The sequence below is a fragment of the Buceros rhinoceros genome, unplaced genomic scaffold, assembly GCF_000710305.1.
Source record: "Buceros rhinoceros silvestris isolate BGI_N320 unplaced genomic scaffold, ASM71030v1 scaffold8005, whole genome shotgun sequence".
NCBI lineage: Eukaryota > Metazoa > Chordata > Aves > Bucerotiformes > Bucerotidae > Buceros > Buceros rhinoceros.
Window position 1 is genome coordinate 52,371 of NW_010414505.1, and position 16,828 is coordinate 69,198.

The following is a 16,828-nucleotide window of genomic DNA, read 5'->3' on the forward strand; positions in this document are numbered from 1 at the left end:
TGAGAAATGGGTAAGGGACTGAGAATGGAGAGAGAACAAAGGAAACATCTAATGGGTGCTGTGTGTGAGAGAGACCACAGAGCAGAGCATTGTGAATCCTATTGTTCTCCTGATCTCAGTAGAGATATAACCCTATAGAGTACTGTATTCTGCTAGAGCTAAACCCTTACTGAAAATCTTCTCACGGGGCAAAGTTGGAGGAGCACCTGGTTTTTCCTGAAACTGCATTAGTTAAGTCACTATTGGGTCCTGCAGTGAATGGACTCTCCTGTCCATGTCACAGCCACATCCTTTTCATGTGCCATGAGGCTGAGTTGCCTTGTAAAATAATTTTTCTGGCTGAAGAACATATAGGAATTTTTGTGTCCTCTTGATAAAAGGTAAGTGGAGAAATAGAGTCAAAATTTCAACTTCAAGCTAGCTGGGAAGAAATCCTCTGTGCAAATATCAGTAAGGGTTAATCTTAGTGCTTTCTTACTTGCATCTGTGATCAAGGCAGGTATAATCTGCAAGCTTTTCTTCAGTGTAATTTAAAGAATTAGATTTTATTTAATTTAGAAGTTATTTATTTTAATATGATTTATCAATAAATTTAATGCAAGTTAGTAAGCAGAAAGAGTATTTGCGGTGTAGACATGGATTTTTTTTACATCAGCTACAGGATTGGCTGCTAAGATTTGTAAAGATTGTTCTGTAGTGCAGAGTTTACAATACTTCTTATGCTTAATTTTCATGCTGATTTTGTGCAGTATCAGCTCCAGAGGACAGCTTTCCCAGAAGATCGTTTAACCATTTTACAAAGTGTTGTTTCTCTTTTTCATTTTTTCCTCAGGCTTTTATTTATAACATATGCTTCAAAGTAATACCAGGCATCATAATATAATTCTAATTTATGCAGAAAACATTTCTTACCAGCTTTCTCAGTTCTTTTGGTAATAATACCCAGTTGGTGTACATTTCTCCTGTTGGCTTAGTTTTTCTTTCTCATCTGTTTTGTGCAAAAATGTTTTATTATCTTGATAAAGGAAAAATATACTGCATTGTGCCTAGAAGTTGGATTTTCTAAGTCATTAATTCCAATATCCACGATAAGAAGTGTCATGTAAAAAGTTTCAAGTCTATAAGAGTGAAGCTTCTGAACTCCAATTTCTGCCTTTGATGGAGGTAAATCATGCTTTTCAGCTATAGACTATGCAGGTTTTAAAGGTTTTTAAATTTTGTTTTATTTTTCTCCCAGAAGAGACTTTCAGTCAGTTCTAATCATAGTCAACCAGTATTGCTGTGTCCATCCATGCATCTTGCCTGAGGACTGCCATTTGCAGCCTCTCTGTGTCCCTGAAGTTACAAACTCCTTCCTTCCCTGAAATATTTTGTCAAATTTTACCTTTAATCAAGGAAGTCAAATCAAATTAAAATTTGTGTTTAAATACAATTTGAATAGATAAAACAAGGAAATCTATTAAGCTTTCTTAGGCATAAAGGCAGAATTGTATGCCAGACTGCAGTAGCCCATAATCTGAATCATTTCAAGATTATATTGGGTCTTATTTAGTGTCACAGTTAATCAGTGGGCTTGTTCATTACTAACCAAGTAGGGAATGAAACACTAAGCTTGCCCAGAAGAGTGAAGAAACTCTTCATTTTGTAGCTCAAAATAAGCAATTAGAAAAAAGTATTAAAGAGGTACTTCTATTTTCCATTTGAATTCAAATTGTATTGGAAGACATTTTCAGATGTATGCCACTGGTTGTCAGGAAAGACAAGATTGTGCAGCCCTGATAATTCCTAGTTTGGAATCACCAGCAGGAGATAATATATCAGAAAAGATTTGGAGTTTCAGTTTCTGACAGAAACCTTGAGAAACATTTCTCTATACATATTTGTATATATTTGTCACTTGTATCACCTCAACTCTCTTTTGAAACAGTTCATGCAGCCTATATTGTATCGTGGGGTTGGAAACTTTGGCGTGGCATATTGGCTGTGTAAATGTGAATCATTCATTGCTGCTCAAGGAAGTAAATTCTTTTAAATACCTTAAAAAACCTTTTTTATAATTTTGGTAAAATGCACAGTTCTGTATTTCAGCTGACTCTTCTGGGGAACACTTCCGTGTTCAACACTGCAGTACTGTGGAAAGACAGCTTTGCTGTCCCACCGACACTAAGATCTCACATGAGTATCTTTTCTTTCTTAAGTCATCAGTTAAAAAAAACAGCAGTGACATCAAAACCAATGCCTGCCAGGCTTTATCTTCCAACATGCACATAGTCTGAGTTAGAAGCTGGATACTGCACTGCTGAATCCAGGAGCAATGTGTGTCCATATTTACTCATTTCTCTGAGTAACTGATAATGTAGGTCCAGAGTGCCCACAGGTCTTGGTTTCCACCTTCTTTTCATCCATTTAATTTTTATTCAGACTTGCAGAGGTCTTTATTCATGCACACACTGTAGAGCAGGTTCCATTTTTTCTTAAACCTGATTTACATAATGTGGTTTGTTAACATAAAGCTCATAGATACTTACCATTTAATGGAAAAATGAATGCAGCAGTAATTTCATTAATATGACAACATTAGCCCTTTTTCTATATTTAAAAGAAATGCAGTGAGCTCAATGACGGTGTTAAATGGAGCCTACTCAGAGCATCTGATGGAAAGGCTTCCCTGTCTGGCTTAGAGGCTGCCATACTGATGGGTGACTGCAGGCAGTGTCAGACCAGCTTTTAAATGCTGATGTTTCCACTCCCATCTGCTACAAAATTTTAGGCTTCTTTTATACTGCCCTATCAGACTGAGCCCTTTGTTTCAAAAAATTGATTATTTCCAGAGAGGCTGTCATACCCCTTGGCTCCACAAATGGCGTACACTCACTTACAAGTACCCACGTACTACTTGGCATGCAGCAAGCTAAGATTCAACGATCCAGCTGTGTCACAGGATTTTTTAGCCCTTGTACAATACAACAGCACAAAAATGCAGCCCAGTGTTTTCTCTCTTCTCTCTTTGCAGGCATACCAGGCAGTGACTATATCAATGCCAACTACATAGATGGATACAGAAAGCAGAATGCTTATATAGCAACGCAAGGAGCATTGCCAGAAACCTTTGGTGACTTCTGGAGAATGATGTGGGAGCAACGAGGTGCAACTGTCGTTATGATGACAAAACTAGAGGAAAGGTCCAGGGTAAGGAAGCACACAGAATGTTAATAATACTGTATTTTGTGCCTTTCATGTATGTCTGTCTACATCCTGTATAACCAAAAGAACTGAGGGGTGTTTTTAGCTTGTTTCCAGTTAAAAATCTCCATATTATGAAAATCTTTTATATAGGAAATGTTAAATTGTGAAATTAGCAAATCGTGCCATTTATTTTGCAGGGGTTTATATGCTTTGAAAAACTTGGAATCTCTTAATCCACAGTGGTTTTTTTTTTTTTTTTTATCTGTTTCAATCACATGGGAGGTGATTTCAAATATTAGGAGGTGATTGAAGATGTGACTTCCTTTGTAGCTTCAGGAAAGTTGATGTATGGTCAACAGCATTCAGTTTTCAGTTTTATATGGTATAGATTAAAAATTACTTAAGATCAATGAGGTTCTGGATTTTCTTAAGAAATGTAAAGTTTGGGTTTTGTTTTTTTTTTACCAGATGCTGGTGCTAGAACAACCTGTGCAGTACTAGAATGCAAAATTATTTGTGATATTTCAGATTTAATTTTATGGGACCAAGTAAAATCAGGAAAGTAAAGGACTAAAACATAAGTCTACTATTCTAATAATAGAGATGTTATAATAAAAAATTTGCTGTATGTGAAGGGAAATCAAATGTAATAATACTTTTTTTTATTATATAATAATAAACATAATGTAAAGAGTAGTAACAGACCACCGTGTATTGCATGAAGATTTACCAGCAGTTCTGTGATGGCATTCATCAGTTCTGATGGTTATTTCTGATTGTTCTTTGGGTGAGGAGGTACTAAAAGAAAAAAGAAAAATAAAGAGAAAGATGGTGAGAAAAAGAAAAGGGAAAAACCCTTCTCAGTGGCCAATCAGAAGGAGTGTCCAGCCCTCAGCACCCTCTCCAGTAGAGCAGGTGGTTTCCCCATCGTACTTTCTGCACAATAACACTGTATTTTATGTCAAGACGTACTAAAACTCCACATGGGTTGTTCCTGCTTCTGATGCTGTTACTCTTGCTGGGAGCATGTGTAGACTGAAGAAGGTGCTGCATGGCCAGTTCTTTGCTGATATCTGCAAATGCATTGAGCCCTGACGTAGACCACTAGCTAGAAGAGGTAGAAAACGGGAAAGGGGAGAAAGAAGGGCTGATTCTAACATCAGTGGTAATCGTTTCCCTTGAGAACCTTCCGTAACACCAGTATCGCTGTTTGCAAATCCAGGAGATGAATAAACAAAAGTGTCATGGGAAAAATACTGCCGTAAACACCCTGGGGTACACTGTCCTGGGAGCTCATGTGAATGGGTAGGAAGCTACAAGTCGAAGGAAGGCTGCAGGATTGCAGTGGAAGGCCCTTAGCAATACAAAAAGCTATGGTACCTAAAGTGGTGAGCAACATGTTAAAAAATGCCATAAATACAGTGGATCAAAACAGTTCAGAAAGACAGAAGGAGGCTAGGAAGGAGAGAATGAGAGGTATCGTTCAGAAAAGCTTTTGTATCAGTAAAAAGTATCTTATGGATGTAACTGGATAACAGTTGATATTTCAGTAACTCATGGATGAGCTCCATTGAAATTGCTTTTGCATGTTTAGGCTTTGATGACGGGCAATGCACCGTAAAGCCTAATGCTGTAATGTGTTGGCAATGATGGTTTTTTTCACGTGCTTAGATATATATATATAATTACAATGATTACATAAGTTGTTGAACCTCTTGGCAAAAGTCGTTTCTTTCTGGAGGCTTATCAAAGGGCCTGTATATATTTATTCTTTTACCATTTCATCACTGTATAGAATTCTAATTGTAGAATCACTTTCCACATGTAAATTCAGCCTGCATTAATACTGCTGCCTTTACATACCTAATGGCAATTAGTACATAGCAGAAGGTAATTTTATCAGAATTTTTCATTTTATCTTGAGTCTGCAGGCCTTGTCTAGTCTAGGCACTGACAAATGTTTGGAATTAAGCAAATGAAATTTTGCCCGTTTCTTCACTAATTACTTTCTGTATAATGAAGTTTCTGCTAAATAGTATCACTGCTAAGAAAAAACTGATCCTAATAAGCAGCCCATTGCAGAAAGTGTACTTAAATACTTGAGAGTTTATCTTAATACTGCAGGCCACAGGCATACACTGCCTATAAAGATGTTTTGATGTAACTAAATGAAATTCTACTCATTCTCTCCAATAATTGCTTAGCAGAGTTTAAAGCTAACTCTATCCTCTGCTGACTGTACCCTAAAAAAACACTCATCAGAATAGTAATCACCTCCAGAAGTGATTAGCATTCAGCAGCAATACATTCCTAGAGTGTAGTGAGAGACCAGACAATCTAGTCCGTGGATCTAGTCTGTGCATTCAGTGTTTATGTTTGCTTATCTTTTGTGCGTATTTAGCTCGTTCTGTGTTCATAGGTCAAGTGAGTTTGATGTACTCAATGCAGAGCGTTACAGACCAGCTATCCGGTATGTGATTCAGCTCCCATCAGAGTCTGTAACTCTGTGAATATGGCGTACCAGTTACCTTTTCACCTAATACAGTACCTACATGTGATGTAATTAATGGTATTGATGATGAGGCAACAGTGGGAATCCCCGCGTGGGAAGTTATGATTTTTATATAACATATCCTTATAGCAGGAGATCAAGTGAAATTCAAAATATGAAATTCAGACACCATTACATACCATTAGAGATTAAGGTCTTCACTAATACTGTTTCTCTCTTTCCTTTGATTCCTTTTTGATTGTTTTTGTGTCTTGGCTGATCATTATTACTGCCTCAAGACAAGACCATTTCTCTCTGGGACTTCATCTGCTTTCCATCTCCATGTCATAATTTCTGATTAGCTTGCCTTTTTCATTATGCAGTCCTGCAGCTTGATATCAGCCTTTTTAACCTGGACTGTACAGAAAAAGATGGGAATTTTAATTGCATCTGCAGAAAGAAAGTTGGTTCATTAACATGTGTTAGATGTCTGAATAACTTCAGCTTTGAGAATGTACATATTTTACAGCAGAGTGCATCAAATGAAGATGTTACAGTGAATTCATTATTCATTTGTTTGCCTAAAAGGAAGCTGCAGGAAAAGAGAAGCTCTTTCACTTATAACCTTTCACACTTTGTTGGTTTCATATGAAATGTCATCACCTGAATGTCACTTGACCTAAACCAGAATGGAGAAAGTCAGCACCATCATTCAGCTACCACGCACATAATTTGTATCAAAAAGGATTGTATACACTGGCAGTACCTGGAACAGTGTTGGTAGCATATTTGCCACATACAGGAGTTTAATCTGAATGAAATAAAAGAACAACACTGAAGCTGGCAGATTAGGGATTGAAAAAAAGCAGCTGTGTGTTACACTAAGGAAAGCTGTAAAGCATGTACAGCATTAAAGTGTGATACCTCTCTTCCACACTCTGCCTTCCTCTTCACCCTCACAGTGCAGATTTTCTTTTTTTTTCTTTTAAATCCTCTGAATTAATTGAATATTCTGAGAATATGTGTGCTGTAGTAATTTACATGAATGATCAGGTGAAGATAGAGAATCTCACTTTACAAGAGGTAATGCTGCCTCAAACAGGAAACATGCAATCCTGCCTCCTGTTTCAGGGTAGAATACTGTTGTGAATCATCGATTTGAAAGAGAATTCAATCCTTTGTTATGCAATTCCTTATTATGAATATACTTACTGTGTTGTTTTGGAACTGATAGAAAATATTTACCTCCTACCTTAAACTTATTGGCAATATTTCCTATGTTGGGACCATAGTGCCTAAAATTAGAATTTTCTGTCAAAAAAACACCAGTCAGGTCAAAGCTGAAGGACAATATAGTGACCCTAGCAATTATTAAAATATGAAACAGATTCTGAACTTTTATAGTGATGAGGAAGGCTTTAGTTTTCATACTGATACTGTAAGCTTCATTCAAATTTGCTAATGACTACGTGAATACATGAAGAAACTAAATCTGTGGCATTCTGTTGCCTGATCCAGACACACATAATACATGAAGAAACTAAATCTGTGGCATTCTGTTGCCTGATCCAGACACACATTTGACTGTTAGTAAGTGGCCATCATCACCTGTATTATAAGCCAAGAATATATAAAAATATAAGCATAGAATAATTATCATTCATCAAAATTCAACATCTTGAATCCTGAGTTTTCGCACAGGAGGTAGAAACAAACCCAGAAGAAGAGTCATGTATCCTGTCTCAGATTTTGTTCCCTGGTATCGAAAGAGGTGGAACTATTTGCATAGATCTTGTACCGGTTCCATAAGAACATCTAAGGATACTTAACAACCCTGGACTTAGCTTCTCTCTGTTGGTCACTGATGCCTGAGAGAGTCAAGAGAGCTGTCACTGCCCTGAGCAAAGCCAGGCAGACTTTTCCCAAGGATGCTGCAATGCTAAATAGGTACTTCTGTTGTTCCAATTCTCATGCAACAGGTCTGAATCTCCCTAAATCAGAACACTCCACCTGAGTCTTTAAACTTACTTTTATAGATGTATAGACTACCCCATGTGTCTGTTAGAAAAATGGAGATTGGGTGAGAGCAGAAATAGCAAATAGATGAAGTGTGTTTTGAAGGGAATTTGAGATGGTTTGGTTTTGGGGCTTTTTTTTGTTTGTTTGTTTTTTGTAAAGGAGTGGGACATTACTAAATTAAATAAGGAAAGCTTTCTTCAGATTCAAGTAGTACAAAAAACAAATGCGTTTGAATGAGCACAGTGGAGAGTGTAGTTGCACCTTGGGATTTTTTAGTGGGAACAGCTTCAAAACAAACTTCTGTCCACCAGAGATTTCTAAGTGTTGTTGTAGGCACAGAAAATATATAGATAAGTCTGGGAAGAAGTCTAAATTTGACTACTTTAAATGCACAAATTGCTAACATTTTGCTAAGATTTTTAATGAATCTTCTTTTGTTAATGGCAGAGTAGTCATTGGTAACACAGAATCATGAAAAGGTAGGCGTTGGAAGGGCCCTCTGGACATCATCTAGTCCGTTACATCTCCTAAAGCAGGTTCATCTATCTAATGTCAAATATAGCCAACCTCATAGCTAAGGCAGAGCAATAATACATGTACAACAGTAAGTAATAAGCAACGAAAACTAAGAATGTTGTTTTCTTGTCTGTATGAAATGCATTAAGATCTTTCAGACAAACACAGGCTGTGCAGCAGAGTTTTATGTGATTGTGATTAAGGTAGTTTTCCCTTTGTTGTGCAGGGCTTCAGCAGCAAGTTTCATATCTTTCCTCCTAAGTATGTTTTGACAAGTAATAATGGAGCTATTACCTGTCAAAATACTGAACTGAAAGTATGTAACAATAAAACATCTTCACTAATGTGAGTAGAAAAGTCATCAATATGTGCACTTAACAATTCATTACAGATTATATCAGTGTGCTCCCAAGTGCACCTACTCTACTGTATTTAGACAAAATGTAATTGATTTGTGCGTAAAAGCTGCACTGATGTTTTGTGTTGGACAGCATAGATATGTATTTTTTTTAAGTTGTGAAATATGTGTTTAAACATAGGAAAATATGTTGAAAAATATAAATAAAACTTCTAGATACATTTTGCAGCAATTAGGAAAATATGAATGTCTTTATCCGGTAAGAAGAAAGTTAACATCTCTTCCAACAGATATGTTAGCAGATAGAACGTAGGTTGCAGATGACATTCTTTCGTACTGAATTGTATTGTTTTATTAAAGAAGAACTAAATGTGCAGTTTTGTCATTGTTCATTCCCTAATTTTAATGGCAAAACAATAAGTTCTCTATCAATAATATACTATCAGGATTTTATTTAATTTTTTTTGTGCTCTCGGCATGCTAAGATATGAGTCAGAAAAAGAATGACTGTGAAAGCTGGCAAAAGAAAAAAAATCCGCAGTTAAGAAGGCCATGAGTTTACCAGATTTACAAAAATAAAAATAATGTGTAGGGTTGTACTGTTTTTTTTTTTCACTGTAACAGAAAGTGATGGCCGCAGTCCAAGAATTCCTACAGCATTGTAAGAGCTGGAGTCACCAGTTACTGTGCAAGAACTGTAAAACTCAGCCATATGCTGTTCATTATAGATGGATTCTCAGTTGTGCAAGGGCACAACCCTCACTGAAATGCAGGCCATCATAGGTGCTTAATTTTATGTAAGAATTTAATCCTAGATGTATACTAACATAGGCTGAACTCACCAGTAAAGCTTAAAGTTTCTTTTTCTACGCCTGTTACAGGTAGAACTGCTGTGTCGAGGCACCTCAGATAAAACTGAAGACTATTACGTCACCCATAAAAATAGCTGTGGAAATGCCTTACTAAAAGCAGTTAATTTTGTGTAAAGAGAAATGCTGTAATGCCACTGCATGGGCCGAAAGTGGTTTTGGCATGCCACATCCAGTTATTTTAGCTTTTTAAGAATTTGGAGTTGAGGACATACAGAGTGATTGCACCATGTGGAAAGATGTTGGCAAATTACAGAGAATCTAGAAGAGAACAATAAAGATCAGAGGTTGGAGAGATGATGTATGGGGAAAGTCAGAAGAAATTTGATTTGGTTTATATATAAGAGAGTGGAGGAAAACATAATAGTCTTGTAGCATGTGAAAAGCTGTTAAAAATGTCATGGCAATCAACCATTTTCCCTGCCCTGTGGGGCTCTAGAAGGAAGAAATAAGCTTTGCAGCAAAGGGGATTTATGTTAAACTGATAAAGAACTTCTGAAATATAATGTCATGAGTGAAGCAAACTCCATAGGATATTTCGTGCACTTTCTTCCACTGTAAGCTTTCAAGAACCGTTTACACCATAGTCTTGCCTGAAATGGTAGGGCCGTACCTGATACTCCCACAAGAATTTTTCAAGGCAACCATCCAGTTCTTTTGTGTTATGATTTTGTGAGGATAAAAAACCCACTTAATAGTGGGTTTTTTGTAGCTGTTAGGGTAAACTGATAGTTTTCTCTAAAATAACATTTCCCTGAGGCAAGTGTATAGCAAGCGGTTTAGTAAAACGATATTGTAATTCTGTGATTTTACTCTATGTGCTTAGTTCATTTGCTTTGTGCTTGAGGTAAGACATATGTTACTACCTCATACCATTATTTCTTCTCTGAATACAGGCAGAGAAACTATGCCACAGGTAGAGAATGGCCATTTGCATTTTGAGTTATAAGTTTTTCTCACAAATTAAAAATTCTGCATATTTGTTTTCAAAATACAATGATTAGCTCATGTTTGGTTTAGCACTGAAACCTGTTACTACAATGCAGAGAGCTCTTTAGAGAAATTTCAAGCTTGAAAAAGTCAATTAATTAATTTAATATCGTTTGAAGAGAGCAATTCCATGTTTCCTTATTTAACAGATTCTGGTGAAAGACTCAAGACCAGTTCTTCTTTATGGTGAGAAATAAATCTGGAAAATTTAAGTTCTTCATACAAGTGTCTCTGAAAGAGAATATTATGATTTACATGTTCCATCATTTACAAACTTCTTCCTGTTTTCTAAGGAAATTAATGGATACAGCTGGCTACTGAAAGGCACATGTTGATAATAGATGTTTTTCCTAGGTGATCGTTCTGGTTAATATCATAGGAATTGTATGAAATACATTTATGACGTTAAGAATTTGACCCATTTATTAAATTAAGAAAGAAAGATCACCATGTTGAGTTGAAAGATCAAATCAAAGTTCCATTCAGAAATCAAAATCCAAACTGAAACCTCTTAAGCTCCCCCAAGGTTCTGCAATGTACTGTTCTCATTTTTGTGCTGTTTCGTCCATTCGCTTCTGGCTTTCAGGTGAACCAAAAAGGTAAGAATTACAGAATTTTGTTGCTCTGGTATTCATTCTTCTGCTTATTTTGTTTCACTGATTTCTTACATAATATTCATATCAGCTAGAAGAGATAGCTGTCTTGTATGGACAGTAGCAAATTGTTGTTGAAGCACTTGAATAGTAAGCTGCATTGTTCAATATGTTCTTCATATTGTAATGTGATACTTTGTTCAGCAATAGGATTATTCAGGCTGCACACAGCTATCAGCCTTGTGTACAAGTAGAGAATGAAGCAAAAAGTAGTTAGCCCACTCGCTTTTCCTCTCAGTTTCATTCATATAAGCCTTTTCAAGACCTTTTTGGAAAACCTTGCTGTACTTAACTGTTTGACAGACTCATCCTTCAAAACGAATTCACTAAGACCCTGCCTTCCTTGCTGTTAGGAAGAATTCCAAAAGGGCATCTCACATTCATGCCAGCAATATAGTTTTGAACTGTTCTTGTGTAAATGAAGATGAAAGACAAGATAGAGAACATGTTTCAAATATGCCCAAGATTCTTCTTAGTATCTTCTTAGTATACGGTTATTATTTTAGTTTTAATAACTGTACCACACTCTGTCATAAGATTCAGAACAGAAAGAGTTTGGGGGATATCTTTTTAATTATCAATTATCTTTCAATATTAACTGTTAGCCTACTAATCATATCTCAGAAGTTTCAAAAAGTTGTAATAAGGGTTGATTTGCAAACTTACTAGAGGACTAAAGTTTGTTATGTGTTGATTAGCCTGAAGTTCATTTGTTTTCCAAAATCCTGTTCCTTTTTCAAGGCTACTGTAATTAAGACATAAGAATTATAGTGCACTGCAGAAGTGTTTATTTTCTACCTAGTTTTTAAACTCCAGATACTCAGTTCAGATGAGCTTCAACAGTCGCAGAATCATAGAATGATTTAGATTGGAAAAGTCTTTTAAGATCACTGAGTCCAACCAGAAGCCTAGCACTGCCAAGTCCACCACTAAACCATGTACCTAAACAAGACGTCTACATTTTTGTAGATTCCTCAGGGAACAGTGACTGTACCACTTCCCTGGGCTGCCTATTCCAGTGCTTCACAACCGTTTCAGTGAAGAAATTTTTCCTAATATCCAACCCAAACCTTGCCTGGTACAACTTGAGACTAACAGCTCAACATAATAACTGGCACTAAGTTTTTTATTTTATAATTGTTATTATCATTCAACATCATTGAAAAGAGATACATCATTGATGTAAAGAGATACTTTATTTCTGAAGTAAGACCATTCAAAAATGTCACTAAATGTCATTAAAGGGTTTTGTCTGTAGAAGACTGTTATTACTAAGAAAACCAGAGCAAGTTTGTTATATACTGCTGTTATTTCCTATTCCAGATTCAGCATAATTCATATACTGTTCTTACAGCAAGGAATATACTATATGAATCTGCCTCTTTCCTGATCTGTGTTTTGTCCTTATAATCTCAGACGGCCTGTAACAGCTGGCTCATGTGTTAAGAATCACCACATAATACGGAAATGCAGTTCCTGCAGCACTGTTGATCCATGGCAGCGCCATTTCTAGTGTCTGCGTGACTTATTGCAGAGTGAATATCCACAAATATTCCTAGCAGCTCTGTAGCTACTTAAGTAAGACATTTTCAGGTCTGAAATGGTCTCCAGCTTGTAAGTTTTAATGGAAAAGAAAGCATTTATATTTTCTTACAGCTTTCCTTTCAGGGAATGCTCGTACTTCAATGAAGAGCAAGTATGTATATGGTCTGAGAGGAAGAAATGTAGAGAAAGAAGACACATATGTTTGAGGGGCAGTTTAAGAGAATGTGCATATCATTAGTTACATCTACTAGCTATGACTACTACTGTGGTTTTTAAAAGACTCCATAATATTTGGTAGCCTTTTGAGAGCTGCTCTGAACTCAGATGTATTGGATTTGGCAGTACACAACCTGTGGTCATGAGACAGTGTAAGTAATAGTAAAAAGTATACTTGACATTACTTGTAATTTAATTTTGCTTTAAAAAACACTTTTTAAAATGACCAGCCGGTTCTTCTGTGCTTCTGTGTCTGTTTTGTTCATCTTACCATCTTTGGTGAAAGCTGCTTTCTGTAACACATACAGTTTGTGGTACAGAAAAGCTGTCATTCAGTGCAGGTTAATATAGTCTGCAGAGGAAAAGATCAACCCCTAGATCTGCGAGCTGGGTAGATAAGAGGAAGGTGAGGACCATGAAATCCGCCAAAGCTATGTTACTAACTAACTCTGAAAATAAAGAAAACCTGCAATTGTATTTCTGAAGTAGGATGCATGTTATCATCCCCTTATCATACCCTATCATACCTTACCACATTGAAGTTGCCTGTTTTCCAAACGACATACACACGAGTAAGAAATTGCACTTAGTACAGGGAAATTAAACACAGACAAAAGACCAAAAGAGAGAGAAAAAAAAAAAAAGGCAAATAATTTCAAAATTGACATTTAGTGTTAAATTTTGCATGACTCGAGGTTTGAGAATTTTTTCTGAAAAATACATTAATATGTAACCTCTGAAAAATAAACTCTAAGTGCTGAAGGCTTTGATCTTAACATGCGATAAAACATTTAACAAGAACTCTGCCTCAGAAAATAGTGTCTTAACAATTAACTTATATTATCTGATTCTCTGCTGCTGGTGAAGTCCAATATAAAACATTGTTCTGATCTCTCACAAAGTTAAATTGGACTCTAAATTGCTAGGAGTATTGGGAATGTAAGGTCTATGATCACAGAGCAGAAGAGTGTAGGATGAAGGTAAGGGCACATCTCTGAAGAAGAAGTCGAGAGAGGTGAAAGGAATAAATGTTGTTCCATGAAGTTATGCTTCTTGAGGTCTTCCAGAAGGTCAAATCCACATCAGTCCAAAATCAGGTTTTCTTTCTAAAAATTTGATGCTTACTTTCCTCAATTTCCACTTTCAAATAATACATACACTGGTCTACAAATGGTATTTATTTTTGCATTTTATTTTTTGCTTCCAGCAGCAGTCCTTTCTCTGCATCAGCTAGTTCTCACAGAAAATATTTTAGAAAAACTGTAAAATGATTGGAGTTTATGTTATATAAACTAATAAATTAAAAAAAAAAAAAAGCCACTGAAGTCTTCACCTGAAAGAGCAGGTACTTTTATTTTCTCCCAGCCTACTGAAAAGGAGCAATTTTGTTCAGGCTTGTAAATCTGAGTACGGGCTTAACCTTAGATTATTATACAAAATAAAAACAAAGCTAGTATTCTCTGTTGTTTGCAAAGACACTGGTAACCTACTATGTTCTGAATTTCCATTTAATTTTTGTAACATTGATTTGTCTCTATTACATTTGTAAGTTGTTTTTGTAAAGTCTTTCCAATGAGAAAGCTGGTTAATTTTTCAGGCATGCTTTCTGGAACCTGACACTGCTTCTGCGAGCATAAAATTTGTATGCGTGAACTGCAGGATAAAGAGGAGAACTACATGTTTAGGCATGCAAGGGCATAGCCAGACATTTATTTCTTGTATCCATTCTATTAAAAGTACATAAAATATTCTACCTTTTTTTTCATCTTTTTTAAAAAAAATCATTCAAACCAGGTGGGTTTAGTCAGTGTTTTATGCTAAAACTGTAGTTGCTAGGATTACAATTACATACATCAATTATTATGTGTCGACATTTTCCATGAAAAAATGTACGTCATTCTATGGGAATTAATGAATAATAAACCACAAGTTGTTTGTCTAAAATACAGCTAACCAACACAGACACAAGTTATTACACCATGTCTACAGTAATGATGAAGTGCAACTAGATGTACTACAATTATATTGAAATAACTCAATTGAAAATACACCTTTCTGTCAGATTTGCAGAAGACCACAGTGGCTTCTTTTAGTATTAGGAATCTTGCAAATAAATCACTGATACTCATGAAGCACCAGCAATACTTACTCTTTCAGTTTTTCGGTAAATGGCACAAGAAGTAATTACTTAATTCCTCTTAATAAGAGGATTTTATACACTATTAATCCCATTTTTAAAAACTGTAGTATGAATAAACATTTTTAGTTACTTTATTCCAATTCCTTACCTATAGATTAAGCTGTCAATTCCTGTGAAAAAAGTTAGTCTTTTTTTCTTCTTTTGCCCTCTAATGAGTGTTCATTGCCTGCTTCAGAGGTTTCAGAGGAGTATTTTCTTTATCTAGGTTACTAGTTCTTAAAATGTGGTAAGTGAACTGTTAGTGATTTGTGACCAGTGAGCCTCAAAGCCAAAGCTATTCAGGACTAGGAAGTTTGAAACCATAATAAGTCTTTTTTCAGTGAGAGAGAAACATGGATAAAACATGAGTTTTGAAGATGCATTTTTTAATTTTCCATTTGGGGAATCATCAGTTTTTCTCTTAGATTAGCATGATTATTCACATTTTTATCAGAAATACTGTGCAATATTCTCTTTTGTTGTTTCTTACAGTTTGTGTATTCTCACTGAATTTGGTATGAGTCTTACTCATAGAGTGATTAGTGAAGACATTTATTAAACAAATGCCGTGCGTTATTACTGGACTCAGAATACACTTCTTTTTTTCTTTTTGTGTGCAAGGCTAATAGATGAGAATGTATTGCTATGAACAGAATGGAGACTAACTGTCTCAGTTTCACCTATCAGTCATTGAAAGCATATTATTTTGTACCATGTCTTCTGTTTCTTTTAGGGCTTCAGCATTTCTTTTTTCATAATAGCTTACACTGTAAATGCCATTTTTCACTGAAACAAATTATTGAGCCTCAGCAATGATGATAAACTTACGGGTCTCTCATGCGTCATCTTATACAGAGTTATTTCAGCTCTTTAATATTCTATACAGTGTTTTGAAATGGAGATTTCTCTGAATGAAATGTCCTGTGTATTTTAAAATTTGATGGATGAACTCTGTCTATCAAACCATGTTTTTTAAATACCTGTGAACACAAATTTGTTATATGCATCATAACACTGGTCTCAGAAGGAAATTGAATTTTCTCACAGTGCACTTAATAGTTGTTGATGGTCTGTCATTTAACCATGTACTAAAATTATTTCTCAAAAATTCAGGTTTTTACTGAGATATTCCTATTTGTACTAAATATTTACATCCACGCAACAGTTTATATGTTTGGGAACTATTGTGAAATAGGTGAAATAGGTGAAATATGGCACGTATTTATTCAAAAACTTGTCTTGTCTACCTTTACTGGATTAGTAGTTATTAAGTCCTGGACTGTGAAAGGTGAGTTACTGAAGATGTATGTCATATTTTTAGCTACTATAAATTGTTTTTTCTTTAGTGTATTACTAGTATTTCTTAATCATCTGCCTCTCTGAGTTTATAACTAACCGTTATGGAATAAGATACTGTAAAGAGCTACTATGAGAAGAACAGTTCTTGGGGATGATAAAATATGTTTACTGTGTTGGAACCTTAGCAGTTGTCAAACATTCTAACTCCACATACTTTAAAAACCTGCAGTTATATAATCTCAAAATATTAATAAATACCAGTTTAAAACATTATACAATTTTATATTTTTCACTGCAGGTGAAGTGCGATCAGTACTGGCCAAGCAGAGGCACAGAAACTTATGGACTAATCCAAGTGACGCTTTTAGACACTGTTGAATTGGCAACATATTGTGTCCGTACATTTGCACTTTACAAGGTATATATACTTATGTATACTTGCAATATACTTCAAAATTTAAGTGTAAAGAACTTTCATCCCTTTCCTTTCCTTTCCTTTCCTTTCCT

The 16,828-nt window shown here is 35.6% G+C and overlaps 1 protein-coding gene across 1 annotated transcript in view; it reads left to right on the forward strand.

Annotated features, from left to right (window-relative positions):
- PTPRD (protein tyrosine phosphatase, receptor type, D) overlaps positions 1 to 16,739 on the forward strand; it is a gene marked incomplete at both ends in the record, with an annotated part of 68,691 nt that extends 51,952 nt beyond the window's left edge. The window contains 2 exons of the mRNA XM_010137111.1: positions 3,014 to 3,189; positions 16,620 to 16,739. Coding sequence (XP_010135413.1) covers positions 3,014 to 3,189; positions 16,620 to 16,739 — 296 coding nt within the window. The remainder of the gene's footprint in view (positions 1 to 3,013; positions 3,190 to 16,619) is intronic.
- Positions 16,740 to 16,828: the final 89 nt, after the last annotated feature.